General features: G+C 41.4%; 1 protein-coding gene across 2 annotated transcripts in view; it reads left to right on the top strand.

Moving 5' to 3' along the window:
* The window catches only part of LOC136877592 (lysyl oxidase homolog 2), a 133,837-nt gene that overhangs the window by 32,636 nt on the left and 86,817 nt on the right, over window positions 1-14,384 (top strand). For both annotated transcript variants that reach the window (XR_011018606.1, XM_067151754.2), the window contains exon 2: window positions 11,724-11,870. Coding sequence is in view for 1 of the 2 variants with exons in the window: in XM_067151754.2 (XP_067007855.2) it covers window positions 11,724-11,870 (147 nt within the window). In the remaining variant the exon portion in view is untranslated. The remainder of the gene's footprint in view (window positions 1-11,723; window positions 11,871-14,384) is intronic.

The raw sequence follows: 14,384 nt of genomic DNA, 5'->3' as shown, positions 1-14,384 counted from the left end.
TACAGTTCTTGCTCTGATGGCTGTTCACATTTCTCCATGTTTAACATCCATACACAGAACACAATTTGTAGACGTGTAACACACTCTGAAATGATATATTGAATTTTCACAGCTTTCTTAATCAGCATACCACTCTGATTCATTTAAAGGGTAATGCTGTAAATATATATGGTGTTGCTGTTATATATTTGAAGGAAGAAGAGTAAATTCAGTTAAATTCGATAGGAAATTTCAATGCATGGTAAAGCGACGAACACAATTTTAGGCGTTCACTCTGTGTAAGTTGTTCTTTGAGTGGGCGAGGACCCCACCCGGCCCATCTACATAATATGCTCTTTATTTATGCTTCCTTTCAGAACTTTCCTCAAGGTTACTTGGCAAACTCCTGAATAGCAGTCGAGAGTACGGAGAAATGCAGGTTATTTATTCAAGAGCTACTCAATGGGATAGGAGAATAACAAAATACATTCTTCTACTGTGGTAACCTGACATTTGCAAATAAGCCTCTGAAACCAAGGACGTAAATTCAGCATCGTTCCTGACAACAGAACTTAAGTGTGCTGTGCTGGAAAGTATTGTCGATGTAGCTTTAAAGTAATAATAAACTACCGACCGAGTTGGCCGTGCGGTATGGGACGCGCAGCTTTGAGCTTGTATTCGGGAGATAGTGGGTTCTAATCGCACTGTCGGCAGCCTTTAACATAGTTTTCTGTGGTTTCAATTTTCACACCAAGCAAATGTTGGGGTTGTACCTTAATTAAGGCCACGGACCCTTTCTTCCCACTCCTAGTACTTTCCTATCCCATCACCGACATAAAACCTATCTGTACCAGTGCGAAGTAAAGCAAATTGTGAAATAATAATAATAATAATAATAATAATAATAATAATAATAATAATAATAATAATAATAATAATAATAATTGTTACGGAGATACCGTGGAACTCAGGGTGTAAAAAGGTACTGGGGTGAATGGGCGGACAGAGAAAAGATCAAAGCATAATTTTAAAACACTACAATTTGAAATTTTATTTCTTTCCTTTTTTCTGACATTAAACTTTGGTAAACAACAACAATAATAACAACAAAACAGGAGCTCGTCGGCTCAAATGACAGGAATGGTCAAAGTTCAGGTACACAATAAGTTATACAACCTGTGACAATAAAGTTCCTGTACTATCAACATAGATGAACAATGCACGACAGTGACCTTACAGTCCTTCGAAATAGTCCCCTCCCATAACTATGCACTGCCGAGATCGGCGATACATGTCCTAGAAACTTTGCATGAAGGCTTCCTTTGGGGTGGTGTTGAAAAGCCTCGTCACGTTTCATCGAATGTCAAGAATATCGTCAAATCTCTTTCCTTTCAAAGCGAGTTTGATGCGTGACTTTTCGGCTCTGACCTTTTTCCGACGAGGAATATCCCGGAGAACGCCACTCCATGCTTTGCCGTTTCGTTTCAGGGTCGTACCTGAGACACCAGGTTTCATTCTCAGTGACAATACAATTCAAGAAATTTGGTGTCGCATCCGCCGTTTCGACAAAATCCTGTGAAGCCTCTAAACGTGCCTGCTTCTGATCGTCAGACAAGTGATGTGGCACAAGACGAGAACACGTTTTCCTCTTCCCTAACTTCTGGGTAACGATTTGTCGCACGGATTCACGGTTAATCTGCAGTTCATCCGCTGTCATGCGCACAGTTAATCGCCGATCGTTCGTGATTAATGTCCTCACCTTTTAAATGTTCCCGTCACTGACGGCGGTCGTCGGTCTTCCGCTACGGGGGTTGTCAGAAACACTTTCCCGGCCTCCTCGAAAACGGGCGAACCACTCGTACACACACTTCAAGGACAGTGCTTGATCTTCATAAACACGTACCAGCATCGCATGCGTTTCTTTCGGTGTCTTGCCAAGCTTAAAACAAAAGTGTACATTGATCTTTTGGTCGTTCTTTTAAGCAGTTCAGAACCAACGCACTAAACACGCACTGTGTCAAACAGGTCTTACATGGCACACACTCGATGCTCAACTGAATAAAGTTGGGAGCAGCTGGTGAAAACCTGCTGCTACGCAGGTGCAGCGTTGTGTGTCGCCAGTGTTGCCGGATCGACCGTACTGACTTCATTCACCGAAATTTATTGTCAGAGGTTATAGAATGAGCTTGTAGCTCCAAAGTTACATTATTCAAAAGAGCACCATTGCTTCAGTTAATACTCTAGGAGACTGCGCTCCAAAACTTATTACAATCTAGCCTCTCCAAGGCACAATTTTCCTAATCCAAGTTAGATCATTACCAAACAATTTTTACCGTCTTACCCGCTCGACAGTCTGATTTACACCTTACAATGAATAGTTAGAAATTAACCGGGGGCATAAATGCCCATACTAAATGGCCTTCGTGTTTAACAGAAAAGGTTTCAGATATCAGTCATAAACAAAATGATAGGAGGCGAAACACTTGCACTCCTTTTGAAATAAACCTTGAAACTCTTAAGATCCTATGTGGGCTTATGGCCCTAAGCCACAGAGGCTAAACCTATACTACAGAGTTTAACTAGATGGAGAAAAATACTAATTTCCAAAAAAAGAGATACAGTTTAAACTTTTACAAAATCGTAGTCACCCCAAACACCAAGCTAGATTGGAAATAAAAGAGGGTAAACACTCCTTAATCCCTAAGTTTTACGTTGCCCCGCAGGGACTTGAATAAAGTCTTTAGAGTTGCTTGAAAGTTTACGTTTAGAAGGTGATATAAAACTTTAAAAATCTACATTAAGAATGAATTTTGAAACCTTACCCTCAAGTTAGCTATCAGAAACTCTCACATAATTAAAATATGTCTGCCATTACCTTGATTTGGTCGGCCTTTCGACGGCGCGCAAGATTTTCCCCTGCCTCCACTACGTACGCACTCAAAACCTGTTGACTGGGGCGATGGAAAAGACAACATGGCCCAAAAGCTCCCAGCTTTTATAGCAGAGGGGAACGTTCCAGAATTCTCTAGGCCGAAAACCTGTACACAACCTCAATTTTTATTGGCTAATTTAATAAAAATCCAAAATTTCTGATTGGCTAATAATTTCATGAAGAAGGAAGAGGTAGCAGAGCTAGTAACCTTAGAACACAAACAACAATCTACAAACGCTTCAGTTTAGAAAGCTTATAAATAATACAATTCCTTGAAAATTAAATGTCCATCGTTCCACCAGAGGGGGCACATTAGTCGATAGTAGAGACATCTGAAGGTAAAGTTCGAAACTTCTTCTGATATACAGTTCAAGGTTCACGTTACAGATGGCTTTCTAAAAGGCGCTCAGTTTAAATATACGGAGCAGGTGTACCTTCGGTATTAATAAACTTTCTTCAGCTTTATCCCAATTGTTTCTGGGGTCGCTCGAGCCATTCCCACTCATTTTCGTTTTGGCCTGGGGTTTAAGGCCGGATGCCCTTCCTCACACTACATGAATTTTGAGATGAAAATCTCAACCCAGGATCGATCGGGATTTGAACCTCAGCCTTCCGGTTGGGAATCCAGAAGCTAAGCTGGTGAGATAGTTACGCTCTCTATAATAATAATAATAATAATAATAATAATAATAATAATCCACCTCTGTGGTGTAGTGGTTAGTGTGATTAGCTGCCACCCCGGGAGGCCCGGGTTCGATTCCCACCTCAGCCGTCCTCGAAGTTGTTTTCCGTGGTCTCCCATTTCTCCTCCAGGAAAATGCCGGGTTGGTACCTAACTTAGGACCACGGCCGCTTCCTTCCCTTTTCCTTGCCTATCCCCTCCAATCTTCCCATCCCCCACAAGGCCACTGTTCATCATAGCAGGTGAGACCACTTAGGCGAGGTACTGGTCCTCCTCCCCAGTTTTATCCCTGACCAAAAGTCTCACGCTCCAGGACACTGCCCTTGAGGCGGTAGAGGCGGGAATCCTCGCGGAGACCAGGCGGAAGAAACCCTTTAGGATATAAGGATTAAATAATAATAATAATAATAATAATAATAATAATAATAATAATAATAATACTTCAGATACTTTGTGCACGCATTTTCATTTGACGCTATCCAGGCTGCCTCCGTGTCTATTTCGATGTTCCATTTCAGTCTATCAGATGTCAGAAGAAGAGATCTCTCTTAGACGATCTATGCTGAGTTTTAATTAGTTTTGCCGGGTAAACCGAGTGTGTCACCAGAAGTCTTTCAGATCCCGATATTGTGTGACATGGAGTGCCGAATGGACCCTTTTCCACCCTTCAGAACTTAAACCCAACTACCTCTGAGGGCTCTGAACGCGGGATATTGGGATCTGGAGGCCGACGCTCTACCACTGTTCCACACTGCTGCTTAAAAGAGCTCCAGGAAACATCGTCTTCCGAGCGCCTCAGTTTATGAGATGTGGGTTGATGGGCACCAACTGAATCTGGCTAGTATCCTATGTCAGGTTACTTCCTTTCATCATTTCGATCCAAAATTCCTAGATTATTAAACTTCGATCTCCTCTGAACCTCACGGTATTAGCTTAGCGAAGCCTACAAAGTCTTGCGACTTCTCGCCCTTCATAACTCCATCCCTTCTTCCAGAGCTGAGAGATTAAATTAAAACGGTTGATCATCGTGCTGTTTTGGTAATGGTGGCAGTAATTGTTCCTTTGAGGAACAAAAACAAGGAATGTACCACCCATATTTAACTCTAATCATAGCAGGAAAACAGGAGGAGATAGTGCGTCGACTCCCACTGTCGGCAGCCCTGATTTCCCATTTTCACACCAGGCAAATGCTGGGAATCTACCTTAATTAAGGCCACGGCCGCTTCCTTTTCACCCCTAGCACTTTCCTGTACCATCATTGCCATAAGACCTATCTGTGTCGGTGCGACGTAAAACACATTTTAAAAAAGATAGGGAGAGAGAAAAAAAGAAAAAGCACAGCGGATCCGAACTTTCATGAATAAAGGTATTAATTGGATGGTTATTCAAATCCAGTTTCTTCTTTATTAGAGTCAGAGTGTACTACAAAACATGAGTGGTCCATAACAGTGATAAATGGGTACAATATGCATAACGCCGGGCGGAGTGGCTCAGACGGTTGAGGCGCTGTCCTTCTGACCCCAACTTGGCAGGTTCGATCCTGGCTCAGTCCGGTGGTATTTGAAGGTGCTCAAATATGTCAGCCTCGTGTCGGTAGATTTACTGGCACGTAAAAGAACTCCTGCGGGACAAAATTCCGGCACCTCGGCGTCTCCGAAAAACGTAAAAGAGTAGTTAGTGTAACGTAAAGCCAATAACATTATTATTATTAATATGCATAACTTATATACAGTCATTACAATTTTCCTCTTCTTCTTCTTCTTCTTCTTCTTCATATACCTATTATTTTATTCTTATTGGTCTTCTTCTCAATTTCTTGGGGTTTGTAAATGATGTGAATTTGGCCCTATTTTACGGCTGGAAACTCTTCCTGACATCAACCCTTTTGTGGAGAGATGTATTCATTATTGCGTGGTTTTTGTGGTGATCGGTAGTGTGGTGTGTTGTGTGTATGTGATGAGATGTGTGTTAAGGAGAACACAAAAACCAGCCCTGAGCCAGAAAAATTAACCATAAGCAGTTAAAATCCCCGGCCCGACTGGGAATTGAACTCAGGTCACTCTGAAAAGAAAGCTACTTTGCTGACCATTCAACCAAGAAGCCGGGATTTACTATTGGGTTTGCATCCCACTAACTACTTTTTCGGTTTTCGGAGACCCCAAAGTGCCGGAATTTCCTCGCAGAGGAGTTCATGCCAGTATATCTACCGCCACGAGTCTGGCTTACTTGGGCACCTGCTAATACTATCGGGCTAGCCGGGATTAAATCCGCCAACTTGGCCTAAGAAAGCCTGAATTGCTCACCGAGCAATGGGAAGATACACATATTTTTCGGAGCTTCATGTAAAGAGTTGTCCTAAGGAATAATATGCGGAAGACGACATTGCATAAAACAGAGCCCTCACAATACGGTTGAAGTGACCAAAGATGATGGATGTACGGGAAGTTACGTTATTAATTACTGTGATACAGTAAACTCTCAATTGAATGGACTATTGACAATAAAAGACTTTCCGTAGTATTAATTTGTTTTAATGGAAATTGTTTTATATATCAGGTGTGTGCATAAGTCTTTTCCGGTTTCACTAAGAGATGGCGCCAGTGAACAGTATGCAGCGTATAAATTTGACATATACGTCAGTTTGTTCGTCTGACATTAACCTACCAACAAACACAAGCTGAGTCGCCAAACTCTAGCGTCTGTGTTGTATCGTTCAGTGATTATGTCGACGTTTGTGCCCGAAAAAGAATATTTGCGGCTCCCATTGCTTTTCTTATTTAATCGAAAAGAAAAGGCTCTGGAGAGTCATCGTTTGCTGGTAGAAACATGCGGTGAACACGCTCCATTGATAAGAACATGTGAGACATGGTTTCTACAATTTAAGCGTCGTGATTTCAATGCGAAAAACAGTGCGTTCTCTGGTAGACCACAAAAGTGCGAAGACGAGCAATTACAGGCGAACCGTTAATGCACAACGCTATCGCCAACAAATGATTAATTTAAATCACGCATTGATGGAAAGACGACTGAAATGGGCCAGAAGACATGGCAAAGTGATTTTGCTACACGACAATGGGTCGTGTGACACAGCAAAACCAGTGAAAGACACTTTGAAATCGCTTGGATGCGACATCGTTCCGCACCCGCCGTACTGCCCCGACCTGGCGCCTCTTCGCATCAAAGGGTCACGTGCTCGCAGCGCAGTACTTCAGCAATTTCGAAGAAGTTGGAAAATGGCTCGACGAATGGTTTTCCGCAAAAGACAACCAGTTTTTCTGGCATGGTATTCTTAACTTACCTGAAAGATGGGCGAAGTGTGTAGAAGTCGATGACCATCATTTTGAATAAACAAAACATAAATTTCCCTTGAAAATTACGTGTTTTCTTCACCACAAAACCCGACAAAAACTTATGCATACACCTTACATACCAATTTCCAGTTGATTCTTCATGAGAAAACCATCAAATTTCAGTTTCCCCCCCTTGAATAATGTATGTTGATAATTGTTGATCAAAATGCTGAAAAGGTTTGTAATAAGCTGTCATTTCTGGATCTGATGAGTTGAATGAACGACATACTGTCGTCCATTTGTTATCTAACCACCGATAGTTTCAGAGCAGCTGAAAGCACTTCTTTATCATCGTCTTCTTAGACAGCTTTCTGTGGAACGTCGTCAGCATTCTTCTCCCTTGCTTAGTATTTGGTAGCTTGGGTCACCACATTCATCGATGTCTAGCCATTGTTCAGAGTCATTCTGCCTGCAATTATCACCAACTTGCTTCAAAGTTTCACGAAAGTCACTGGTTCCAAAACCTCCAAAATAGTATTTTGGTTCATTGCCTTTCAATATTTTTGTTAAAATTTGTCGCGACATATTCGTAAAATCCGGAGGATTTACTGTATATTGCAATTTGAAACACTGGCACATTTTGTGTCTTCAAGCAAAGATTTACAAAACATTTCTTTCTTATATCTTGTATGTCCTTAGATTCGTAAGCCACAATTTTCATTGTCATCCGTACTGAAAGAAAATCACAATTCTAGTAGAGAAAAGGAAACCGAGCTCGATAGCTGCAATCGCTTTAGTGCGGCCAGTATCCAGTATTCTGGAGATAGTGGGTTCGAACCCCACTGTCGGCAGCCGGGAAGATGGTTTTCCGTGGTTTCCCATTTTCACACCAGGCAAATGCTGGGGCTGTACCTTAATTAAGGCCACGGCTGCTTCCTTCCCATCCTAGCCCATTCCTGTTCCATCGTCGTAATAAGACCTATCTGTGTCGGTGCGACGTAAAGCATCTTGCAAGAAAAAAAGAGAACAGGAAGGGTTCCACCTATTCGATACAATATTTTAATAACGTAAATGTTTAAAGCATTATGGTAACTTACTAGTTTCAACCTCCATTGAGATCATCTTCAGTTTGATAACCATAAAATTGACTAGTCAAAGATATGCATATATACATTAAATGAGTGTTAAAATTTAAACTCTATAGTGAAGATCTTGAACATTAAAATTCACATTCATGATTATTACACATCGTCGATTTGCAAAATTACGTCAAAGTTTCGTTCTATTTTAAAACGCATTTACTGTATACCAGGCGGCCCGCGAACGCCAAACTTTCTAATTATAAATGTCCCGCATTCACAAGTGATAAATGGGATGTCTACTAACTGATTTTTACAGGGGAACTACTACCAGTAGGCAGGTTACGTCAGAATGTGAAGAGATAACAACCGGACAGTCGCTCGCAGCATGGTCCTCAAAGCTCCCCGTCTAATGCAACCCCTTGCATTAGTAAGCCTCGTTTTCGATCACATAGTTCTGGACTGGTGTATGATACAGCTGCACTATATTTGCTGTCTGCGTAGCGGCAAAGGCTAGTGTGTTCAGCAACTACGAATACACGGACTTCATTTTAATCTGTGGAGAATCGGGTCGGAATGCAGCCGAAGCTCGCAAGACTCCACAGGACTTTCCGAACAGGCGTCTGCCTCCTATACACGTATTTCGCCGAACAGTATTAGTTTATGTTTCATACAAACAACTCTTTTATAGAGTGGAATGTCTACATGTGTATACATGAATGTAATTAAATTTCCTTTTCTGCATATTTGGCGTATTTACAAATACACCCTGCTATGGAACGTGTGCAGTAAAATGACTACTATTTGTTTCACAACATCCAGAATACAGCACGTTGTAACACTCTTTCTAAAAAAGAAATGGTTAGGCATCTCAGACATCACTAGTGCATGTGGGACATTTGTACGTAGAAAGTACGGCGCCCGCGGGCCGCCTGGTATATTCGTGTCTTTGATATTCAAGTTTATGGTTATGATGGCTGAAGATAACCTCAATGGAAGTCGAAACTAGTACCATGATATTATCATTTAGACTTTCACGACCCGTGTAACTATTCATGAGTTGTATTTTTGGGCTTATGCCGTGTAAATAATTATAAACACACTCAACGTTTCAAAAGGAACCTTGCCTTTCTTCATCAGGAGACAAAAGAGAAAAGAAACGACGTATTGATGGTTGCTAGGAGAAAGCAACAAGGAAGCTTCAAATGGTGCCCAAAGATGTAAAGGGGACGCCATTTTAGCCCAATGTTAGAGACAATGAATAGTAACAGCAAAGCATTACTCTCTAATGGTTCTGATTATAGGTAGCCATGATTCACTGAGGTTGTAACCTGTATCGCGGTTGAAATTATCTGGATGTTTACGTATTTCAACCGCCTCCCTGATAATTCTTGGGCGATATTGCTTTATACGGGCAAGAACATCCACTTCTTGTAACAAGACATCATGACCAGGTGTTAGGGCATGATCAGCAACAGCTGATTTATCAGGTTGGTTGAGTCTGATACATCTGGTATGTTTTTTGATGCGAGTACACACCGTTCTCGAAGTCTGCCCAATATAAACCTTGCCACAAGTACAGGGAACTCTGTAGATACCAGGTTGTTGTAATTTAGGCAAACTATCCTTAGTTGGTCGCAGGAGTTGCCTAATCTTGACTGATGTTCCAAAAACAGTTCATACATGGTACCTACGTAAGATTTTAGCAATACGATCCGTCGTGTTATGTATGTAAGGTAGGTAAGCAGTTCCTTTTACATTTTTTTCTTAATAGACGTCCGATTATTATGTGCCGATTTCAGAACCCTTGAGATCAAAGCTCTGCTGTAACCGTTGCTCTCAAACGTGGTTCTCAAGGTGTTAATTTCCTCTTGTAGACCTGACGCTTCACAAATCCTCCTGGCCCTGGTAGTCAGAGTTGTAAGGATACCATGTTTCTGGGCAGGATGATGGTGAGAATCTGCACCATTTGAAGCTTCCTTGTTGCTTTCTCCTAGCAACCATCAATACGTCGTTTCTTTTCTCTTTTGTCTCCTGATGAAGAAAGGCAAGGTTCCTTTTGAAACGTTGAGTGTGTTTATAATTATTTACACGGCATAAGCCCAAAAATACAGCTCATGAATAGTATCATGATGTTTTAAGCATTTACATTATTAATAAAATGTTATTAAATAGGTGTAACTCTTCCTTTTCTCTATTAGAATTGCCCTTAGTTTAACAATATGCTATTTGTAATCATAAATATGACAGTAAATAAAGCAACTTCCTCCTGATCACAACTCTAAGAGTATGAATAGTACTGTTGACATTTTCTACTATACCAGATTATGTCCGGCCCCGCGGTGTAGGGAGCAACGCGTCCGCCTGTCACTCGGTGGCCCCGGGTTCGATTCCCGGCCGAGTCAGGTGTTTTTAATTGTAAATGATTAATATACCTGGCCTGGGGACTGGGTGTTTGTGTCATCCTTAACGCATGGTAAGCGGAAGGAATCCTCTCGGCCAGGATCTCTGTCCTACCGTCACATGTCTCTTCAATTGTTCTCGCGCAGGCTGAGTGGACTTCTAAGCAGTCTTCAGAAAAAAGGGTAAAAGAAATCCTGAACTCACTAGGAATAGAACCTAACAAGGCTCGCTACCCTGAGACAGCCCCCGTATTTGCCCGTTGTGTAAACAGAAAGCCACTGGTGGGGCTCGAACCCATAGGATCTCACGAATGTAAGCTTACAGCTTCACAGTCTGCACCACTCAGCCAACTTCTTTAGTGAAAGTTTACCTTTGAGTGGAGCGAGATGTAGGCCTATATGTTTCTGAACAGCCAGATAAGACAGGAATTACATTTCACTTGCACCACGAGTCACTCTTCTGATCGCAAACAGTTCACTCCATTTAAAACAAGAAGGAATTTTATTGGTGTGGGAAACCCAATTATTCATGTAGAACTTATATCATCACCCTATACAAAGATAATTGTCCTGAATGGTTTACGACGCAGGAGAGGACAAGATTTTCCATTAGTAGGTAACTGTCCGTCTCCTTGAGTGAATGATCAGTGTCTTGGTCTTTAGTCCTCTAAGACAGTGGTTCGATTCCCAGCAGGCCGAGAGATTTTAATCTTAAACGGTTAATTCCCTTGGCTAGGGGACTGGGCGTTTATGCTTTCTTCCACATATCTGCAACTCAGACACCACACAATTAACTCGTAGCGCCGTCCAACCTTGTCGGAGTGTCTGCTTCATAGGGGCTGCACTAGGCCAGAAATAGCAACCCGAAATAATAATAATAATAATAATAATAATAATAATAATAATAATAATAATAATAATAATAAAATTTCTCCATCTTGGCCGGCTGTGTACCACGTGAAGTAATCTCATGATTTTCTTCCTTTCCTTGCCAGAATGTCTTCATTTATTGACTTTGTTTCCTCCTTCTTTCCTCCGTACAGACAGATTTCCTTTCCTTGTTCCCTTTCTCCTGGAATCCTCCAAAATCCTTAATCCTATTTCTGGGCTCTATCTAATAGCCCATCTCTCTTCTTGTGATAGCCAGCTCAGCCAGTGTCTTTATAAAAAATCCACTTGCATTGGCCGCGATACAAACCACGGATGCCTTGGTGATAATCAGTGTACCCAGTCCTAATTTATTGCAACTTTTATTCTGCCATTACGTTTTCCATCTTATGAATGATTCCATGGTTTTTTCAGTTAAATGATGATGATAATTTATTGAAATAATTCACTTATTTTCTTTCTGTTTTCCAGGAAACGTGGAAATTTTTCACATGGGGAAATGGGGCAGCGTGTGCGACGATGAGTGGGACATAAGAGACGCAGACGTCGTGTGCCGTCAGCTGGGCTTCAAGGGCGCTGTGGATGCTACTCATAACTCGCACTTCGGGCCAACGAGGCGTGAGTAGACCTACTTTCTGATTCCCTTATTAGGTACTGTTTATACGCCTGAGCTGCTTACCCAACATTACACAATCACTCATCCGACTTCGGCTGGAGTTATTGTATAATAAGGTGGGACTCAACTGTAAGCTATCAGATGTATGTAAGTGGGGCCTGAGCTTTATCACGGCCTCGGTTAGTAAATGGTGTGGTGAGCTTGAAACGAACACCACATGGCCGGATGAACCACTCCTCTTGTCTCTGACATCCCAGAGGACATTCGAGGAAAGGTTAGACCTATCCTTCCACTCACTACGTCAATACTAGAATTTAAAAAAGTGTCTAAATGCCAAAATATAAAATCAGAGAAAAGTAGAAACAACAAGTTATATTACACGGTACTGTTTTAAAATAAATTAGCACAAGTTTTACAAAAAGAAAGTAGATACATATTAAGCAAGGGTATTTGCAAAGAAACAAATACTTCAGTACAAAACACATGAATCAAAACTAAAAATGAATCTGCGTACCATATTAGATAGATAGATAAGGCCTCTGCCTGCTGCCATTTCATGATGGATACAGTACTTTTGCATCCATCTCCTGGCACAGGCCAGAGTAAAGTGTAGCTTCCACAGAAGTCCCAGTCAACATCCATGGCTGAGTATTGACATTTAGAGCATGAATAATGCATCTGAGTGTTACGAAAGGTGTCGCTCATAGGTCAGTCGTGCTGCAATAGTACTTTCTGACCCAGTGAGGAAAGCAATGGCAAACTACCTCACTCCTCATCTTGCCTAGTACGCCTCATTTTGTTGCTGCCATTGGTTTTTGGGGTTTCCTTATAACCGCATAACCTTTGGTGGTGCTGTTTGAGGATCCAACCAGCCTCTGGGCTGATGACCTAACAGACAGACAGATAAGGCCTTTATTCGAGACGAAATTAGGACTTAAGGTCCTCTCCTGCACGTAACCGCTATAATAGTATACATCGATATAACTTACAAATACATATAACAAAAACAAGACTTAATCAAAGAAGGTACTACATCATGACAGCCTTTGTATTAATCACCAGTTGATGCACAAGGGAAATACTATAAATTAAAAAAGGTCAAAGTGCCGACATTGAAAATTTCAAGTTTTTTCATTTAAAAAGTGTCGATGTAACAAGTCCAATGCATGTATAAAGGGCTTGTGGCCGAAAAGTTGGAGGAAGTGGTTTCCAGAACACTCTAAAAATAGAGCTGGTGGTATCAACAGTAGTACGTGTAGTAAAATAGTGTCGAAGTTCCAAGAGGAAAGGTCCTCTCAGTTTTAATTACTGCGTTGATGGGTTGAAAGTTCCTTATGGGGATCGCTGTAAGTTTTAATATAAGGAAAGCTCTTCATTGGGATAATCACATAAATTGGATTGTAAATAAAGGGAACAGATCTCTGGACATGGTTATGAGGGTATTTAGGGGTTGTAGTAAGGATGTAAAGAAGAGGGCGTGTAAGCCTATGGTAAGACCCCAACTAGAGTATGGTTCCAGTGTATGGGACACTCGAAAGGATTACTTGATTCAAGAACTGGGAAAAATCCAAGGAAAAGCAGCTCGATTTTTCTGAGTAATTTCCGACAAAAGAGTAGCGTTAAGAAAATGTTGTAAAGTTTGGCCTGGGAAGACTTGAGAGAAAGGAGACGATGCTCGAGCTGTCAGTGGAGAGATGGCGTGGGATGACATTAGTAAACGAACAAGTTTGAGTGGTATTTTTAAAAGTAGGAAAGATCACAGTATGAAGATAACATTGGAATTCAAGAGAACAAATACCAGTGTTCGTTTATCGGTAGGGGAGTTAGGGATTGGAGTAATTTACCAAGGGAGATGTTCAGTGAATTTCCAAATTCTTTTCAATTATTTAAGAAAAGACTAGGAAAACAACAGATAGGGAATCTGCCACCTGGGTGACTGCCCTAGATAGCCGTCAGTGGTGATTGATGATGATTGACTTGTCTTCACAAGATACCGCTGCCTTCACTGATCTCTACACCACACGGTTGTTACGATTAAATAACTAGTCTATGTTAATAAAAACTTTGTTGGTTTTACCTGTTAATCAAATGCGATTGGTCTCCTTCTATGTTTGTACATAAAATATATTCTTTCGAAAGTGAAGCTTGAACTTTGCATATTTGGGTTATGCATATCGTAATTTCGTTTCCGAATAACAAGTATCATCAACCCTCGAGGATTGATTTTCCCCTCGGACTCAGCGAGGGATCCCACCTCTACCTACTCAAGGGTAGTGTCTTGGAGCGTGAGACTTTGGGTCGGAGGGATAAAACTGAGAAGGGGGACCAGTACCTTTCCCAAGTGGCCTCACCTGCTATGCTGAACAGGCGCTCTGGGAAGTGATATACAAGAAAGAGGGAAGGAAGCGGCCGTGGCCTTAATTAATATTTTGTTAGAAAAACATAATTAATGGTTGTATTACCCTCAGTTTGTTATAATCACACTCAACTCACGAATACCCAGTTTACAATTGACA

This window comes from Anabrus simplex, chromosome 7, assembly GCF_040414725.1.
Source record: "Anabrus simplex isolate iqAnaSimp1 chromosome 7, ASM4041472v1, whole genome shotgun sequence".
Lineage (NCBI taxonomy): Eukaryota > Metazoa > Arthropoda > Insecta > Orthoptera > Tettigoniidae > Anabrus > Anabrus simplex.
The sequence above is the reverse complement of the archived record's forward strand: the minus strand, read 5'-3'. Positions and strand labels throughout refer to the sequence as shown.